General features: G+C 48.7%; 1 protein-coding gene across 2 annotated transcripts in view; it reads right to left on the bottom strand.

Annotated features, from left to right (window-relative positions):
* KSR1 (kinase suppressor of ras 1) overlaps positions 1-17,567 on the bottom strand; it is a 171,769-nt gene that overhangs the window by 38,628 nt on the left and 115,574 nt on the right. For both annotated transcript variants that reach the window (XM_064271446.1, XM_010594201.3), the window contains exons 3-4: positions 6,885-7,032; positions 1,581-2,040 (exon numbers count right to left, since the gene is read on the bottom strand). In XM_064271446.1, coding sequence (XP_064127516.1) covers positions 1,581-2,040; positions 6,885-7,032 — 608 coding nt within the window. The remainder of the gene's footprint in view (positions 1-1,580; positions 2,041-6,884; positions 7,033-17,567) is intronic.

Raw genomic sequence — 17,567 nt, 5'->3', positions numbered from 1 at the left:
GTGGACTTTTTACTGCATGCCCCTACAAAGACTAGCAGACATAAGCCACAAAGCTTTTGCCTTTGGTATCATGTGACTGTGTCACGTATTTCAAACACAGAATAAAAGAATAAGGTACAGGCAGTCCCCGAGTTACAAACAAGGTCCGTTCCTAAGTCTGTCTTTAAGGCGAATCGGTAGGTAAGTCAGAAAAGGTACATACGGTTCTTATTTAGTATCAAACATTTGGCTCAGTATACAGCACATATTTTATCTATGCCCATGAACCACTGAAACCATGCAATGTTTTCATGAGCATGGCAAAGCAGTGCATGCATTCGTGATCATGAACCGTTGTGTTTAACTCAATTTTTTAATACAACAGGCTTTATGGCAGTCCGTTGTCAGTACGAGTTGCCCCATAAGTTGGATGTTCTTAACTCCGGGACTTACTGTATTTCGTGATGTACTGACATAAGTTCTCAGAGATACCAAGGTAAGTTGAGAAAGCAAGTTATAGGACAGACAGAGTTCATGGTACACTCAAACCTGCAAAAGCCAGAACCTGCGTAAGGTGAAAACCTGTCAGAGAGGAAAACTCAAATATTTTCCACTAATAGATAGGGTCATTATGAATTGGAATCGACTGGATGGCAATGGGTCTGGTAATAGAGAGCAACAGTAAGGTGGTCAAAGGTGAAAAACTTGTGAGACCCGGAAAAACAAGGCAGTCCTGTCAAGTTCCAGCTCTCAGAGATTTCACTGTATTTGAGAATCACTGGCGGTTTTACTCAAATATTCCAGTTCTCCTCTTGTGAGCGCACCTGAGAACTGCATTTCTTGGCCCCTTTGCTTGGATAAGGGCATAAAAGAGAGTGGAACTTCCAGGTATGAGCATTAACCGCCAGTACAAAATATCTAGAACTCTCTTTTCCTTCTACCACAGTGTCCAGCAATGTTCAGTGGCTGTTCTGTCACTTGGGACCTGGAATGAGGATGACCCACAATGGACAGGTAGCATGACCAAGAACTAAATCTCTGTTGTTTTAAGACACAGAGATTTGGGGGGGAGGGGGGAGGCTTGTTACTGCAGCATAACCCAGCCCATTCTGAGTGATATGTGGTGTCATTTCATTATTGTTGATAACAAATAAAAAACCTCCTTTGAGTGTGTGTATATATGAGTGAGCAAGATGTGTGTGTGTGTATATATGAAAGGAATCTAGTATGATTCAGCCTGATCTCTTATGGTAGTTGGGGGAGTTGCCTGAGATGGGGCACCTTTTACTTTGCACACTTCTGTACTTGCTTTTACTTGTCCTTTTCATATCAAGGAAACCCTGGTGGTATAGTGGTTAAGCGCTACTGCTGCTAACCAAGAGGTCAGCAGTTCAAATCCACCAGGTACTCTTTGGAAACTATGGGGCAGTTCTACTCTGTCCTACAGGGTCACTATGAGTCAGAATTGACTCAACAGCAATGGGTTTGGGTTTTTTTTTTTTTTTTAATATCAAGCCTATTATTACTCTTATAATTGGAAAACCACGATTAAAACTTTCGTTAGCCGGCAAACTCAGCACCGGCCTGGCAGGGACACTCACCTCATTGAGGAGACCTCGTCGATGCGGTTCCCTAGCTGGGACTCATGGGACTTGCTCCGGGTGAGTGTGGGGAAGCTGGGCAACAGCTGAAAGACCTTGCGGCTGGGTGGCGGGGGTGTCCGCGGTGGCTTCAGCTTGGTGTGCCGGCGCAGTTGTGGCGTGGTCGGGGGTGTGATGAAGCTGTGCAAGGCGCGGGGAGTCAGCCGGCCGCTGGCGTGCAGGGGGATACAGGTGTCCACGAGGCCCTCACTGGGGCCGGGGGTTAGGGAGTCTGAGGCAGGCAAAGCTGACACGGAGATGGAACGTGGACCCTGGGCACTGCTGCCCATTCTGCCCAGCTGGGTGCTCCCCGGGAGGCAGGTCATGCTGGCTGATAAGAACGTGTCCGTGGAAGGCCCCGAACCACTTTCTCGCCGGGCATCTAATGGACTCCAGCCTGAATCTTCTTTGTGCTCCCCTCCTGTGAGCCAAGAAGTTGAGTCACTGCTGGTTGGGGCTAGAAGGGACTGACGGGTCCAGAGAGGTTAAGCACCTTGCCCAAGGTTGCACAGTTCCTTAACAGAAGGGCCAATAACCCTCAGCTAATAGCCATTGCCTGGTTTACAGAAGCCTGTCACACATCATCTTACACATTATCTAGCTGCCTGTGAGGCCACCACGGCCGATATTACTTTCCCGTTTTATAGAGGGGGGAATGAGGCCCAGAGAAGGACTGGCTGTGCAGTGCTCTTACTGGCAGGTCTCGGGGAGTGAGCACGGAACCCTCTCCCTCCACAAGTGTGTGCCCTCGGGAAGGAAGTGATGACTGACTATTAAGAGTTAGGAAACAAAGCCATGATGTTAAACAATAAACTCTATTAGCACAGTATAGGGTAGTAAGAAGGAAGACTGCCCAAAGGTAACCAAAAAAAAAACTAAACCTTTTGCCGTCGAGTGGATTCCGACTCATAGCGACCCTGTAGGGCAGGGTAGAACTGCCCCCACAGAGTTTCCAAGGAGCGCCTGGTGGATCTGAACTAGCCGACCTTTTGGTTCGCAGGCATAGCACTTAACCACTACTCTACCAGGGTTTCCAAAGACAACAGAGAATGGAAAAAGGTGCGTAAAGAAAATGCCACCTGAATTCTGCTAATTGTAACTCTAATTTAACTTATGGAAAATCCTTCCATTTCATGATTAGAGATTAAAAAAAATAAATTTCAAACATATCTGGTATAAAGTAAGCCATTGTCTTTGGTTACCTTGGCTTAACTGAATTGTATTGCTACATGGGAAATACAAATACTAAAATTAATTACAATGCCAAAAAAAAAAAGAGCAGGAAAGGGGAACTGGCGTATGTGAAGGAAGGAAAGGGATCCACTTTAAGAAAAAGGGCTGCACCCACCTTCCAGTAGCAAACTGCCTTGGGGCTTGTGAAACGAGATCCTGCTACAAAGGGATCAGGGTCTCCTCCTGAGAGAAGCCTGTGAGTGACTGTCTGCTGCCCAGCCCTAAGCTTTAAAGCCCCCCCCCCCACCCCATGACCCTCGTCCCTGTGGCTCTGTGGCATTTGAACCTCCAGCTCAATGGCATAGTCTATCCATTTATTCAAGCATCTTCTGGGTGCTGGGTGTAGAGGCATAAAAAGATACATCCCCTATCCTTCAGGAGTCTAATGGGGATGACAGACACTTGACAGTGCTGGAACGAAGACGTGCATGAGGGCTGAGAAACAGAGAGGAGGAGGACTCTAAATTAGCCTCAGGAGGGGGGTGGTCAGGGAAGGCTTCCCAGAGGAGGTGATATCTGAGTCTTACGAGATACACAGGAACCTGCTAGGAAAGAAGGTGGGAAAGGCGTACCAGGTAGTGGAAACAGCACATGCAAAGATATGAGCATGCATGGTATACTCTAGTTAACTATAAAGAGTTCCATGTGCCCTGGGAGGTGAGGACAAGCCAGGGAGAGGCAAGAGACAGGGTCAGCCCAGCTGGGGCCAGCTCAGGAAGGGCCTTGGATGTCTTGGTAAGGACTTCAGATTTGACCGTGTAGGAGACAGAGAGACACTGGAGAGTTGAGGCAGGGAGAAAGGACCTCATCTCACATCCTACAGATGCCCAAGGGGCTGTCACGGGGAAGGAGAAAATACCTCTCTCCTCTTATGTTTATCAATGAGAGGAAAGTATGGGAAGGGAGATTCTGACACATGACCAAATAAGCTTCTACACTGAATTCCTTCTACTAGGTGCTATCTATTGCCTGTCTCCCGCAATCTTCCCAGCAGTCCTGTTCTGCTGTCCTGTGTACAAGTGAGGCTAAGCACGCTGCCCAATATCAGACAGCTAAGTCGGTGGTGGAATGGGACTTGAATCCCTCTATCTCAGCACTCTACGTCCTCCCACACTGCTATCAACTTTGAATAACCTACAATGGAACAGCCTTAGGAGGTAACGAGCTCTCTGTCATCAGAGGTAGTCAACCCTAAGCCTACAGAGCCATTTATCAGGGATGGTGGAGAAGGATTGGCCTTCAAAACCTCTCTGTACAGCCCAAGCTGTCTTCTTCAAACATCCTACCTCCTCCTTCACTGCACGGTGACTTTCTATTCATGAATCAACTTGGCAGAATGAGTTACTCACTTTCTGTGTTCCCACACTGCTTGCTCTTAGAGCCACGCCTTACCTTTTTATCTATATACTGGCCTATAGCTACTTCCAAAGAATCGGCCGCTGAAAACCCTATGGAGCACAGTTCTGCTCTGACACACAGGTTGCCATGAGTTGGAGTCAGCAACTGGTTAATAAGAAGCCCTGAATATATTTTTCTTGTTGAATGAAGGAAAGAATGAGTTCATGAACCTATAAATTCATTTGAACCAACCAAAACTGCCAAGGGCAAGTCTGCCACCAAAACTAAATGCGCCCACATTTTTCAAATTGCCTATTTAATCATCATCGCTTTGAGCCAGCTCAGGGATGGCAAATTGGTCTTGATTTGCAAGCCAGCATCAGTCGATTGGCAGTTACTGCTTGAGAATAATGCTGGGGTCACTAAATAGCAAAGACTTCACAGATTAGTGATGTCTGCCCTAGACAAAGGACAGGGAGCATCAGCAAGAATGATCTCCTACGCACCAGCTTCTGCCACAGAGAACCATCCTTCACTCGCCCTTCTCAAGACCAGAGACCACAAGGGGAATAACTTCAACATCTTCTATCATCTCACAGGCCTAACAGTAAACAGAACACCTAATACGTGCCAGGCCCTGGCCTAACTAAACATGTTACCTTTGCTAATTTAATTCTCACAACAATCCTAGGAGAGAGGTGTTTTATTACCCCAATTTTACAAATGAGGAAACTGAGGCACAGTGCAGTTAAGTAGCTGGCCAAAGGCCACACAGCTTCTAAGTGGCCGAGCAGTCTCGTTTCAGAACCCACGCTCTTTACTGTGACACTAGCCTGCTTCTCTACAAGCCCTGTCAGGGTGCAATGAAGACTCACTGACTGTATGAGCCAGGAGACGGGGGTGATCATTTATACCCGCCCAGTCCCCGCAGGTGCTTGTGACGTCAGCCACCTCTGGGCAGACAAAAGGCCTGTGTCCTGGACCAGCACTCTCGGGGCTGCAGGGGCACCACAAGCTATAGCCTAACGAGCAGGACGGAACCTGGAAAAGCTCCCCGCTCCGGGGCCTCCCCCGGGCACAGTGGAAAACGCATCCTCTGAGGGAGAAACCTGAGTTCAAACGCCAGCTCTGCCACGTGCCAGGTACAGGACCCCACGCAAGGCACCCACGGCCTCGGATGCTTGGATGCTTCAGCTACAACACGAGCTTAACAACACTGCTTAAGAGGCTGTTGCAGCAGTGTGTGTCAAGTGCCTGGCTCAATGCCTGGAACACAGTAGGTGCTTAATAAATCAATGATCTCCCTACCCTGGCAGGCATCCAGGACAGGCGGAACAGAAGCTGTGGTAACATAAACGGCTATTACCGCTCAGCAGCTGCCTCCTCCACAAGTCTTTAAAAACCAGGCATAAGGAGAGGATGGGAAAGGCTGACAAGTCACCCCAAAGATGCCAGCTTGGGGGAACAGTCCTTCTACTCTTCCACAAGGTGGAAACAACCCTGCCACCGCCAAGGACCAAGACGCGAATCCCGGCTCTGCCGCTGGCTGGCTGTGTCGTTGGTCAAGCCTCTTCCCCTCTCTGGGCTCAGTCTCCTCCATAAAATGGGACGAGATGCTGACCACATCTCGGTCAGGTTTATCTCCCAGGACCTGGCAAGAAGCTTGGCATGTCGAGGTTTTCTGAACTAAGTGAGGCACTCTACACAGCGCTCTGGGTTCAGAGGAGGACTTGGTACAATGGGGCGCAAAACCCAACCCCAAACCTGCCGTTGAGTCGATTCTGACTCATAGCAACCCTATAGGACAGAGTAGAACTGCCCTGTAGAGTTTCCAAGGAGCGCCTCGTGGATTCAAACTGCCGACCTCTTGGTTAGCAGCCATAGCACTTAACCGCTATGCCACCAGACAATGGGACCAGGGAAGAAATTAAGCCCAATCCTCTCCGGAAAAAAATCAAGCTGAATATAAACCTCGGTGCCTACCTTAAGCCTCAGGCAGGGGAAGATAAGACAGGTGGCTCAGATCATTAAAAAACAGGGCTAATTCCATTCCTTAGGCTCATTGTAATGCTCTATCTGCGCAGTAGTCAGAGTATTAAGGCAGGCATTTGAAGCCGTTTCCAAGGCAAGACTTAGAAAGCCTGCAAATAATTCCCAAGAACTCCTCATAATGCCAGGATTACACACTTTGCCGGGAACAGCCGTGTACACACTCCCAGCTGAAAAGCTGTGCAATTTCTCTAATCAGGTTTGGCTCAGGCTAAGCCCAAGTCATTGTGCCCCTTCTGAACAGAGAGCCCAGCCAGCCACAGGGCCAGGAGGTGGTGGGGCGGTCTGAGGAGCTGGAATGCAGGAAGCTGGTGGAGGCTTGGAAGAGCCCAACATATGCGCTCTACAGAGGATCCGCCCCGGCAGACTGGCCTGGAATGTCTAGCCAGGGCTAATGGGTGCTTCCCGGGGTTTTGCAGTGCCCAAGCCATTCGGAACCCAAGCACTGAAGACCCTCTTGGGTCAGCTCCATCACGCTCTGAGCATCTGCTCTGGTCTTTCCAAGCTGCCCCAGAAGCCCTAGGCCACACTCACCCCGCCCTATCCTTCCCTCCTCAGTAGAGACCTCAGCCCCTAGGGAACCAGACCAGGCCTGGGGAAAGGGAGCCAAAGGGGCTGGCCTCGGCCCCCTCAGGCCCTACCTACCCCGGCCTGTCACCTTCCGCAGGCAGGTGAGGGCATGCTGTAGGCGGCCACATTCCTCAGTGCTGGCCCCGCAGCGCCGCAGCGTCTCCTTTACCTTGGCCTCGTTCATGTCTAGCAGGGCATCCAGCGTGAGCTCGCTGGGGATCTCCTGAGGGGGCACAGAAGGAGAGGCAGAGAGATGGGTGAGCAGTCAGTCAGGCAGGCCTGGGTGTCCTCGTCAGCCTGCACCCAGCCAGGGCCCAGCCTTCCTGCTGAGTGGCAGGGGCCAGCAGCTGCTGGCTGGGTGGGCCGGCCTCCAGCCAGGAGCCACCACTTATTTGAGGACAGGCAGCAAGCTCTCACCCCCACTCGCACCCTCCCAGAGACAGCAGCTGAAGCAGAGAAGCCAGTGCTTCAGGGCTGGGGGTGGGGACGGAGGAAAACAAGAGTCTAGAGGAGGGCATGTTGCCCCCTTGTTTCCTCTGCGCAGAAAATTTCTGAATCACAACTTTTTAGAAAGACAAATACTTCCGATAAAGGTGGCTCTTGACAATTTTGCTATATCTGAATCAGACAACACAGATTTCAAATAAAATTGGCTTATCAAGGATTAAAAAAATATAGAGAGAAATATCTACATACCAAGCACTGGGTAGGTATTTACTACTTCACCTTATTTAATTCTCAGTCAAAACCTTTATTCTGCCTATTTGATGGCTAAGGAGAGAGGCTCAGGGAGGTTAAGGTACCTGTACCAGTTCACTCAGGTAGGAGGAGGAAAAGTATTATAGGCAGAATTTTAAGATGGTTTCATGACCCCATATTGTTATTCCTGTGATTGCTACATTATATGGCAAAAGGGAAATTGTCCAGGTAGGCCTAAACTAATCATATGAGCTCTTTAAAGCAGACAGTTTTCTCTAGATACTAAAAAAAAAAAAAAGCGGTTTCCATTGAGTCGGTTCTAACTCATAGCAACCCTATAAGACAGAGCAGGACCTCCCATAGGGTTTCCAAGGAGCAGCTAGTAGATTCGAACTACTGACCTCTTGATTAGTAGCCAAGCTCTTAACCACTGCGCCACCAGGGCTCCACTCTCTGGATATTAGTGGAGAAGTCAGAGAGATTCAAAGCACGTGCTGTTGCTGACTCTGAAGGTGGAGGGGGCCACGTGAAAAGGAATATGGGCGGCCTCAGGAGACTGAACAGCCCCTGGATGTGAACCAGCAAGGAAATTACCTCAGATATAGAGCCACAAGGGAACTGGACTCTGCCAACAGCCTAAATGAATATGGAAGGGGAATCTTCTCCAGAGTCTACAGGTCAGAGCCCTGGCCAATACTTTGACTTCAGTCTTGTGAGCTCCTAAACAGATAGCCTAGCCGCCTGCTCCTCCCGGGGAGGTTAACAAGTGGGTATTATCTTAAGCTTCCAAATTTGTGGCGATTTGTTGGGCAGCAATAGGAAGCTAACTGGCCTCAAAGCTTGAAGAAGGGAGGAAACCCCTCCAGCTGTGACTGAGCCAGGTGATACCAAGCCTGAAGCAGATACACAGCACAATGGGACGTGTCCCTGGCCTAGACTGCCTTGCAGTCCAGAGAGGGGCAACTGACATCAAAACAATTAATTACAATGAAATAAGATAGGGGCTAGAACAGAGGAAGCTCAAAGAGCTATGGGACCAGTGGTGAGGTTAGGGATTTTTTTTTCTCTTCTTTGCCCTTTTCTGTATTTTCCAATTTTTCTATAATCGAGGCAGCCAGACATAGCCTATCAAATGATTCATATAGAGCTCACAGTTCTTGAGAATCTAAGTTGATTTTCAATGATTTTATAAAATTGTGTCTAGTTTCTTTTAAAAAGAGTAATTTTATTGTCAGTTCAGGCTGGTGTAAATCTTAGTCAAATTAAGTGTCAAAGCTGAAAGTGATGAAGATACTGGTCACAAGTCCCCACGGCACTGGTGAGGGGCTTCATGACAATGCCTTAGAGGAGGCCTGGCCCAGGCAGTCCCTGGCAACCACCACACTGTGGGGCCTGGTCAGATGCCTTTCTGTTTTGTCCATACATTCTTCCATCTCCAGGGTTGCGGGCATGAATCTCATCACTGTTTAGAATAATTCACACCAAAAATAGGAAAGAAACGGACATGTTAAAGCACCAAGAAGCTCATCGTTGGTTGGGCAAACCCCTGGTTGTCAGAAAGCCTTCCAGATGATAAAACTGAAGCATCATCACAGGAAACCACTGATAAGAACAGCACAGACTGGCTGATTAGATAATGGCAGGCACGTTTTATTCAATAAATGTGTCTTCCTTTTTTTTCCTCAGCAACTCATCTTCATGGAAATGCGGTTTGGACATCTTTTTCCTTTGCTTACTATGAAAAAGCAACACAGCCATACTGGCAGGGTGAGAACAAACAGTTGACCTTAATACAACCGCACAAAGCAACCCTCTGCCTTCCTCTGGAGTGTCCTCAGTTGTCACCCACACACATGCAAAGCTATGATGACTAGGCAGTTTTCTGGGAGAGGAGGGGTCCCTGTATCTGCTTGATACCACTGCGGGAGAGGGTTATACCAAGCACAGGAAATCCAATCCCCAACCTAACTATAATGCAAACAGGTATTTTTTCCTTTTTTTTTTTTTTTTTAACTCTCCCTGTCACTCTCACCAAGTTTCTCAAAAATAACAGCTACATTTATCATTACATTCTATTTCTCAGATACAATAAATATGCCCAGCGTTTTGTATACATTATCTTGTTGTTGCTGTCAGGTGTTGTAGAGTTTCCAACTCGTAGTGAGAACGCTGATAAGCCCGTTTTACTTAAGCTCAAAGACCTCATGTGAGTAACATAGCTTAATACGTGGCTGGGGACCAGAATTTAAGCCCAGGTGGGCCAGCTTCCAAAGCTCTTTCAATTATCCATGCCACCACTCACTAACCTGGCAAAGCCTTGGGACTCAGCAGCTTCCTTTTGGAGAATTTCTTTTTAAGTAGGTAATCTCTACCTACTTACTAAGAAAGCTATATTGTAAAGTAGAATATTCTTTTTCCTGAAGCAAGTACTATAATTCCCTATAAAAACTTAAGACGCAATATATTCAAATCCATGCCCTTTAGGAAAAAAAAAAAGGAATCCCCAATAGCTTGAAATTAGCTGGAAGGTTTCTCTCTCCCCTGAGGTTTTGGGGATCGGCTCAGCCACCATTGCCCCCTCTCCTTCGCCTCTCTTTTTAGGCTCCAATCCAAACCAGAGGACAGAAGCCAGCAAGACCAAATTGGGGAGCTTAAGTGGAGGGGCAGGAGAGCCAACGCAGGACCCCACTTCTAATTTCACAGCCCCAAATCAGAGTTGCCCTGCCTCTCCTAGGGCAAGGAACTCGCCAGCACATTGCTTCCTCTGGTGTAAACTCCATTTTTTTTTTTTTGATGAGGATTCAATGAAATGAGAAACACAGAATGCCTTCAGCACACCACTTGGCACTGAAGATCATGATCATTATTTCTGAGGGGCTGTTCCTTTCATTCTCCAACCCTTCCATTCTCTACAAAAGCTGCAGTCGGTAAAACAATGCGCCAGACAGCAGGTCATCCCGCAGAGCAGAGGCCCCAAGCCCACAAGCCTCAGGGCTAGGCCTTGGGAAGAAATGAGGCCAGCGGGAACAAGACCTCTTCCATCTATCTTGTGATGGAGATTCAGGTACTAGAAATACCTCTTTCCCCTTTACTGACAAACAAGAACCCTGATAACCCAAAAAACCCAGTGCCCAAGAACCCTGATAGCAGCAACCAAAAACCAAACCAAACCCGTTGCCGTCAAGTCGATTCCAACTCATAGCGGCCCTACAGGACAGAGTGGAGCTGCCCCACAGGGTTTCCAAGGAGCACCTGGTAGATTTGAATTGCTGACCTTTTGATTAAAAGCTATAGCTCTTAACCACTACCCCACCAGGGTTTCCTGATAGCAGCAAGGACAGTATTAATCAGAAACCCAGGCTCTGCCCTCACTCAACATTGGGGAGGACAGGGGAGGCTATGGGAGGCGGTTCAGAACTTCTGGCTTCTCAAGAATTCAAGTTTTTATTTCAAAATGGCTGTTTTGTACAAGATAACAATTCAAATCTGTGCAGGCAAGAGAAGTCATGTCTGCGGTTTATAGGGAGCCCCATGCTCCAGCGTGGGGCTCTGGATGGAGGATCTAATGAACTCGAAGGTTGCCCAGTCAGCAATGTTGAAAGCTCCATCTCTGTAAGCAAACGGGGAGGGGTGGGCTGCACTGCAGCAAGTGCACTGGATGATGTATCAATGGCCTTCTCAGTGAGGCATCACTCAGGCTTTGGGGCTCCCACCCCAGAAACACAGTGCCTTGGCCTTCTAACTCTTGGGTCCAATTTCAGGGCCTGCAGTTAATGTAATCAAGAGGGGAAAGCCTACTGAGCAGGCATGCTTGGACCAGCAGAACTAGTATACAAAGAAAAGCATGCTCCCAACTCTGGCCTGGGCCCCCAGCTAGATAGCAGGTAGGTGGGAGGCCCAGTGGCTGCACATGTCCCTGGGGGTTGCCCTGATACCTCCTAGTATCATGATTCAAGCCGGGTGCCAAAGCAACTTGGCACCCCCAAACCTCACACACAGATGTGGCTCACTCACCTAGAATGATACCCACAGCCAAGACTGAGTTAGGAAGCTATTTCAAACCAGAGTTCTTGTTTTCCCCCACTATCAGAAAGCAGAAAGTCCCCATGAGTTCTTTTGTAAGCCGAGATGGCGTAAAGCAAAGAAGCAATTACTATTAATTTATTTTTGAGTGTTCCCTGACCCCAGAAATAACCTACCAAATCATACCAAGAAACACATAAAACCTAAAATAGCACTAACATATAGTAAACACAGGATGAAATAATAAATACACAGCCTATGTAAAGTAGAAATAGTGTCTGTACAGTGTAGTTTCAGTTGCCAGAATTGCTGCCTCTTTAACAGCTCACTGCCAAACAAACACTGAATGCTAGTTTCGCCTTTTTTCATAAAAGCGAAAATCCTCTCTGGGTTTCTATCGGTTATTGAAAACAGGTACTAACTTAGGTATTTTGTAAAAGTGAACTTTCAAAAAGTGGGGGATACCTGTAGTTCACTTAAACTTTTCTGGATAATCTCTAAGTGGAAAGCAAATTAGGAAATCAAGTCCACCTGCTGAAGTGAAATCACAGGCCTGCCAACCAGCTGGGAGGTGAACCCACCTACTCTGAAACTCTCCCAGGCTTGAGAAGCCCCAAGGCCCCAGGAGGGTACCTCACCTGCCTGGAGCCACATAGAAGAAAAGGTGCCCAGTTATCTCAAAGGTGAGGGCAGAGGGTCCCTCCTCTCTGCCCACACCCAGCAGTTCTGGATTAGGTAAAGTCTAAGAGTCTTTGAGAAGAATTAATGCTCTTTCATAAAGAAGGAAATATGAAACTAGAAACCAAGAAGGGAAGAAATGGATGCCCATCCCATTGCTGGAGGTGCCAAGCCCTGGTCCCAAAGAGACTCTGCGCACAGGAGCCCACATGATGGGCAATGAGGACACAGGTCACAGAAAAGCCTCCGTGAACTCCTGGCTCCCTGCCCCTGCTTCAGCCCCATTTCCTCAAGCCACAATTTCTGTTTTCCTGCAGGTGATATTATTTTTTCAGATAACGATTAGAGGGTAGGGTCAGCTGATCACTGAGGTCAATCCTAGTTTGTGACAATAAAACCAAGTCATCAGCAGAGAGGAGGCTGCTGGTCTCTGTTCTCTATAGCAGAAGACAAGGATGGGTTTGGCCAAATGAGGCTGCCCGCTCCCTTTAGCACCGGCAGTAGCTGGTATCACAGGCCAGGCTGGGTAAGACAGTGGCTCGGGCCAGATGGATATCAAATGGTACCCTGGGACTTACTAGCAGCCACGGGGCTGCCTGAGGTCTAAACTTAGAAACAGTGCTGGCTGACACTGAAGGCCATCCACACTCACCGAGGGTCAGTCAAGGGACTGTGTGGACCACAGACAAGAACACACTGCTGCTCAAGCCAGAATTCGAACGAGAGCACCGGTTGAGGGAAGACCAAGAAGCAAACTCAGACATTATGTTTCTATTTAGTTTTCTAGTACCAGAGCTAACGAGAAGTCAGTAGAGCAAGGGCTAATGCCTCAATCCGCCACCTATCTGTCGGTTTGGTGGCTTGCGTATTGTTATGATGCTGGAAGCTGTGCCATCAGTATTTCAAATACCCATGATGGACTGGTTTCAGTGGAGCTTCCAGACTAAGACAAGACTAAAAAGAAAGGCCTGGTAATCTACTTCCAAAATTTAGCCAATGAAAACTCTATGGATTATAACTGAATACTGTCTGATATAGTGCTGAAAGGTAAGACCCCTAGGTTGGAAGGCACTCAGAATAACAGTGGCTGCAACTATGGACTTAAGCAAACCAAAGATCATGAAGATGGCACAAGATCACTGTCTCAGTCATCTAGTGCTGCTATAACAGAAATACCACGAGCGGATGGCTTTAACAAAGAGAAATTTATTCTCTAACAGCTTGGGAGGCTAGAAGTTCAAATTCAGGGCACCAGCTACAGGGGAAGGCTTTCTCTCTCTGTCGACTCTGGGGGAAGGTCGTTGTCATCAAACTTCCCCTGGTCTAGGAGCTTCTCAGTGCAGGGACCCTGAGTCCAAAGGACGCACTCCACTCTTGGCGCTTCTTTCTTGGTGGTGTGAGATCCCCTCCCCCACTCTGCTTGATTCTCTTTTTATCTCTTGTAAGACAAAAGGTGATACAGGCCACACCCCAGGGAAACTACCTTTACTTGAGATCAGGATGTGACCTGAGTAAGGGCGTTGCATGCCACCCTAATCCTCTTTAACTCAATCTTGCCTCTTTAACCACAGGCAGTGATCAAGATTTACAACACATAAGAAAATTACATCAGATCACAAAATGGAGGACACTCATACAATGCTGGGAATCATGGCCAAGCCAAGTTTACACATAGCTTTTGGGGACACAATTCCATCGGTGACAACCAGACTACAGTTTTTTCTGTTGTACATGGGGCCATGATGAGTTGGGGCCAACCTGACAGCAACTAACAGCAATGCCTCCATCAGTCCTGCCAGTCCTGTGTCCACTTATAGAACCTGAGCTCCTGGCACTTGTGGGCAGATGTGTCTCCAGCTTCCTTGGCTGTGGATTAATTAAAGGGCCAGAATCCTTAACCACAGGTGCTTCCCCTGAAACTGGTCATACCAAAGAGGCCAGAGGGGTCTTCTAGAAGCCTGTGGACCCTGACATATAGAACTCTGTATATTGCTCAGGGGCTCCTAGGCTAGGGCCCAGAGGAGGTCAGAGTCCTAGAAGAGCAAACAGGGGTTTCTATGGCAGCCCAGGCTGGGAAACCACACGCCTCAAATCGGCAAGGGAGTACCTGGCACATGTTCCTTCTTGCATTCTCTCTGCTACTGGGGCTGAGGAAGAGACAGGAGCGAGACTTGGATAATAACGGTTGGATATTCTGGGATATTCTAGGCAAAGGAGAGGCTGGGGTAACAAAGGGCCCTAGGGTCAGGCAGCCTGCAGGAGTTTCCATGGAGATCAGCAGAAAGCTTGGGAACACGGGCTTTGCCTATAGACCCAGCCTCTTCACTGTCCCACCCCTGGGAAACACGGAGACCAAAGCCCTCCTGGGAGAAGTCAGCTGCTTCCTTGAGAGCACACCCCAGCTTCTCCACACCACACCCCAGCCAGCACAGCAACAGAAAGAGCCAAAACTTGGTCCTTGCAGCCCCTTGACCTTGTGCAAGTCTCTCCCTGCCCCTCTCAGGGCCTCCATTTCTGCATGTATGAAATGAGTAGGTGTGGGGAGATCAGATCAGTGGCTCTCAACCCCGGTGCACACTGGAATTAACTGCAGAGCTTAAAAACAATCCTGACATCCAATAGAATCAGAATTCCTGGGTGTGGGGAGCACGAGGGCAAGCGGTTGCTGGGCCTTCCATCTGGCCAAAGGAGCCCAGGGCAGAAGGTGGGTCTGGTTGGGATCAGGGTAGGGCAGGGCTGCATCCTGGGGCTTGTCCTCCTGCCTTCCTCTCAAGAGGCCCACACTCCTTCCACTCAACCCCAAGCTGGCCCAAGTTCACTGCCACCCCAGGAGATGCCCTCTGCCATACACTGATCCCCTTTCCCAAAAAGGTAGCTTGGGGGCTTACAGAGTGGGAGCTGGGTGGGACTCAGCATCTTCAGGGATTGGCTGTCTCTGGCCCACTTATTGGTATGTCTGGGCCCAAAGGCCTAAGAAAGATGGGGCAGGGGTAGGGGCGGGTGTGGAAATGGATGTCGAGGGATACAGGTCAAAGGAGAGAAGGAGATGTGGAGGAGACCAAGAAAGAGCAGTGCACATCTCCTGTTGGCCAGGCAGGCACTCTGCTAGAGGAATAATAAAGGTGAGCGTATGCAATGCTCTTAACATCCCCAGATGGGCGTTCAGGCTCAGAGAGGGAAGGTAACTTGCTCAAGGCCACGCAGCTGGATGGTGGAGCCAGGGCATGGCCAACTCTAACTGCCCTCAGCCAGCTGGCCCTGCCTGTCCTGGTGCCCACTGCCTTGCTCTCTAAGGTGAGCTTGTTCCTAAGGCGGAGTTTATCTGGCATTATAGGTCACAGTCACATGTGGCTGCCCAGATGCCACCCTGTGCCACCCCAGGACCAGTTAGAGTGGGTGCCTGCAGTTCAGTTAAAAGCAGCTTCAGGAGGCCTCCGAGGAGGTCTTCTATCCACCTTCCCTTTTAATCACCTTGGTCAAGCTGCCCCCTTGGTTCCTCTTCTGCTCTCTAGAGAACGTTGTGCTTTCCAACTCGGCCTGGGACCAGAGCTCCAGCTTCCGGCTGCATCTGGTATCATCACAGCTACTACTGTCACCCCAAGGGACTGCCATGGGGCCACCCCACCTTTCTAGAAAACCTGTCCATCTCCTGGCTCCTTCCCTATCAGGCCACATTCTGCCTCCCATAAACCCTGAGGAATCCAGTGCTGGAATCAGGTATTCTGCCTCCTACAAACCCTGAGGAATCCAGTGCTGGAATCAGGTATTCTGCCTCCCATAAACCCTGAGGAATCCAGTGCTGGAATCAGGTATTCTGCCTCCTACAAACCCTGAGGAATCCAGTGCTGGAATCAGGTGTTCTGCCTCCCATAAACCCTGAGGAATCCAGTGCTGGAATCAGGTATTCTGCCTCCTATAAGCCCTGAGGTATCTGGTGCCAAAACCCCTTCCACAGTATTGTCGGCTTTGCCGGCCAGACGGCCTCTGTCACAACTACTCAACTCTGCCACTGTAGCGCAGAAACAGCCGTAGACAACATGTAAACAAATGGGTGTAGCTGTGTGGCAATAAAGCTTTATTCTGGGACACTGAAATTTGAATTTCATATAATTTTCACAAGTCATGGAATTTTTTTTTTAACCGTTTAAAAACGTAAAAACCATTCTTATTTTGCAAGGCTGTACAAAAACAGGTGGTGGACTGAACTTGCCCTGCAGTTGATAGTTTGCCAGCCCCCAATTTAGTGGGTCTTTCAGTCACTCAACAAACACCTTCTGGACACCAGCTATGTTGGGCTCCATCTCCTGGTGGCCCAAGCCTCACTATTCCTCCCCCTCCCTGCCTCCTCCTGTGCTGATCTGTCTCCTGTTGCCCATGCAATCAGCAGAAGGGAATACAGAGGAGAGGCTCTGAGGCAGGCCTACATCCACCATCTGAGACACGTTCATATTTCCAAAACTGTTCCTCCCAGCTGCTGTTTGAAAACGGCCAGACGTGCCCAGCATTAGAGCAGCACACACACATATACACAGGCCCCAGCTGTGGGGGCTGGGCGTTTCTCCCCAGTACACACGTTTCTCCCGAAATGAAGGAAGGAGCCAGGCAGGATTCCAGGAAGGTTTCTCTAAGCCCAGGATGTTTGCTGATTGTGTAGAAAACACACACACACATTCTTTTATCCAAAAGACCCCACAATAAAACTTAAGTCAGAAATGGAAACTCTAAAACAAAGAGATTTTTTTTTTTAAATAGGAATGATGAGAGGGTAGGATAGCTGGGTTTGTCAATGCCCAACGGGCTACACTGACCCACGGGTGAAGCTTGGCTTCTGTTATTGTTGTTAAAAACAAACCCAGTGCCATCGAGGCGATTCCAACTCATAGCGACCCTACAGGACAGAGTAGAACTGCCCCATACAGTTTCCAAAGAGCACCTGGCAGATTCGAACTGCCGGTCCTCTGGTTAGCAGCTGTAGCGCTTAACCGCTACACCACCATGGTTTCCATTATCGTTGTTAAAAAAAAAAAAAAAAATCCACTGCCATTGAGTCGATTCTGACTCATAGCGACCCTACAGGACAGAGTAGAACTGCCCCCACAATTTCCAAGGAGTGCCTGGTGGATTTGAACTACTGACCTCTTGGTTAGCAGCCGTAACACTTAACCACTATGCCGCCAGGGTTTCCCAGTTATCGTTGTTAGGTATGGTCAAGTCAGTTCCAACTCAGCAACCCTATGAGTTGTACAACAGAACGAAACACTGCCTGGTCTTACGCCATCCTCCCAATCGTTGTTATGCTTTAGCCCATTGTTGCAGCCACTGTGTCAATCCATCTCATTGAGGGTCTTCCTCTTTTTC

Source organism: Loxodonta africana, chromosome 18 (assembly GCF_030014295.1).
Source record: "Loxodonta africana isolate mLoxAfr1 chromosome 18, mLoxAfr1.hap2, whole genome shotgun sequence".
Taxonomy (NCBI): Eukaryota; Metazoa; Chordata; class Mammalia; order Proboscidea; family Elephantidae; genus Loxodonta; species Loxodonta africana.
Note: the sequence above shows the minus strand (reverse complement) of the source record. Positions and strands in the feature narration are given on the sequence as shown.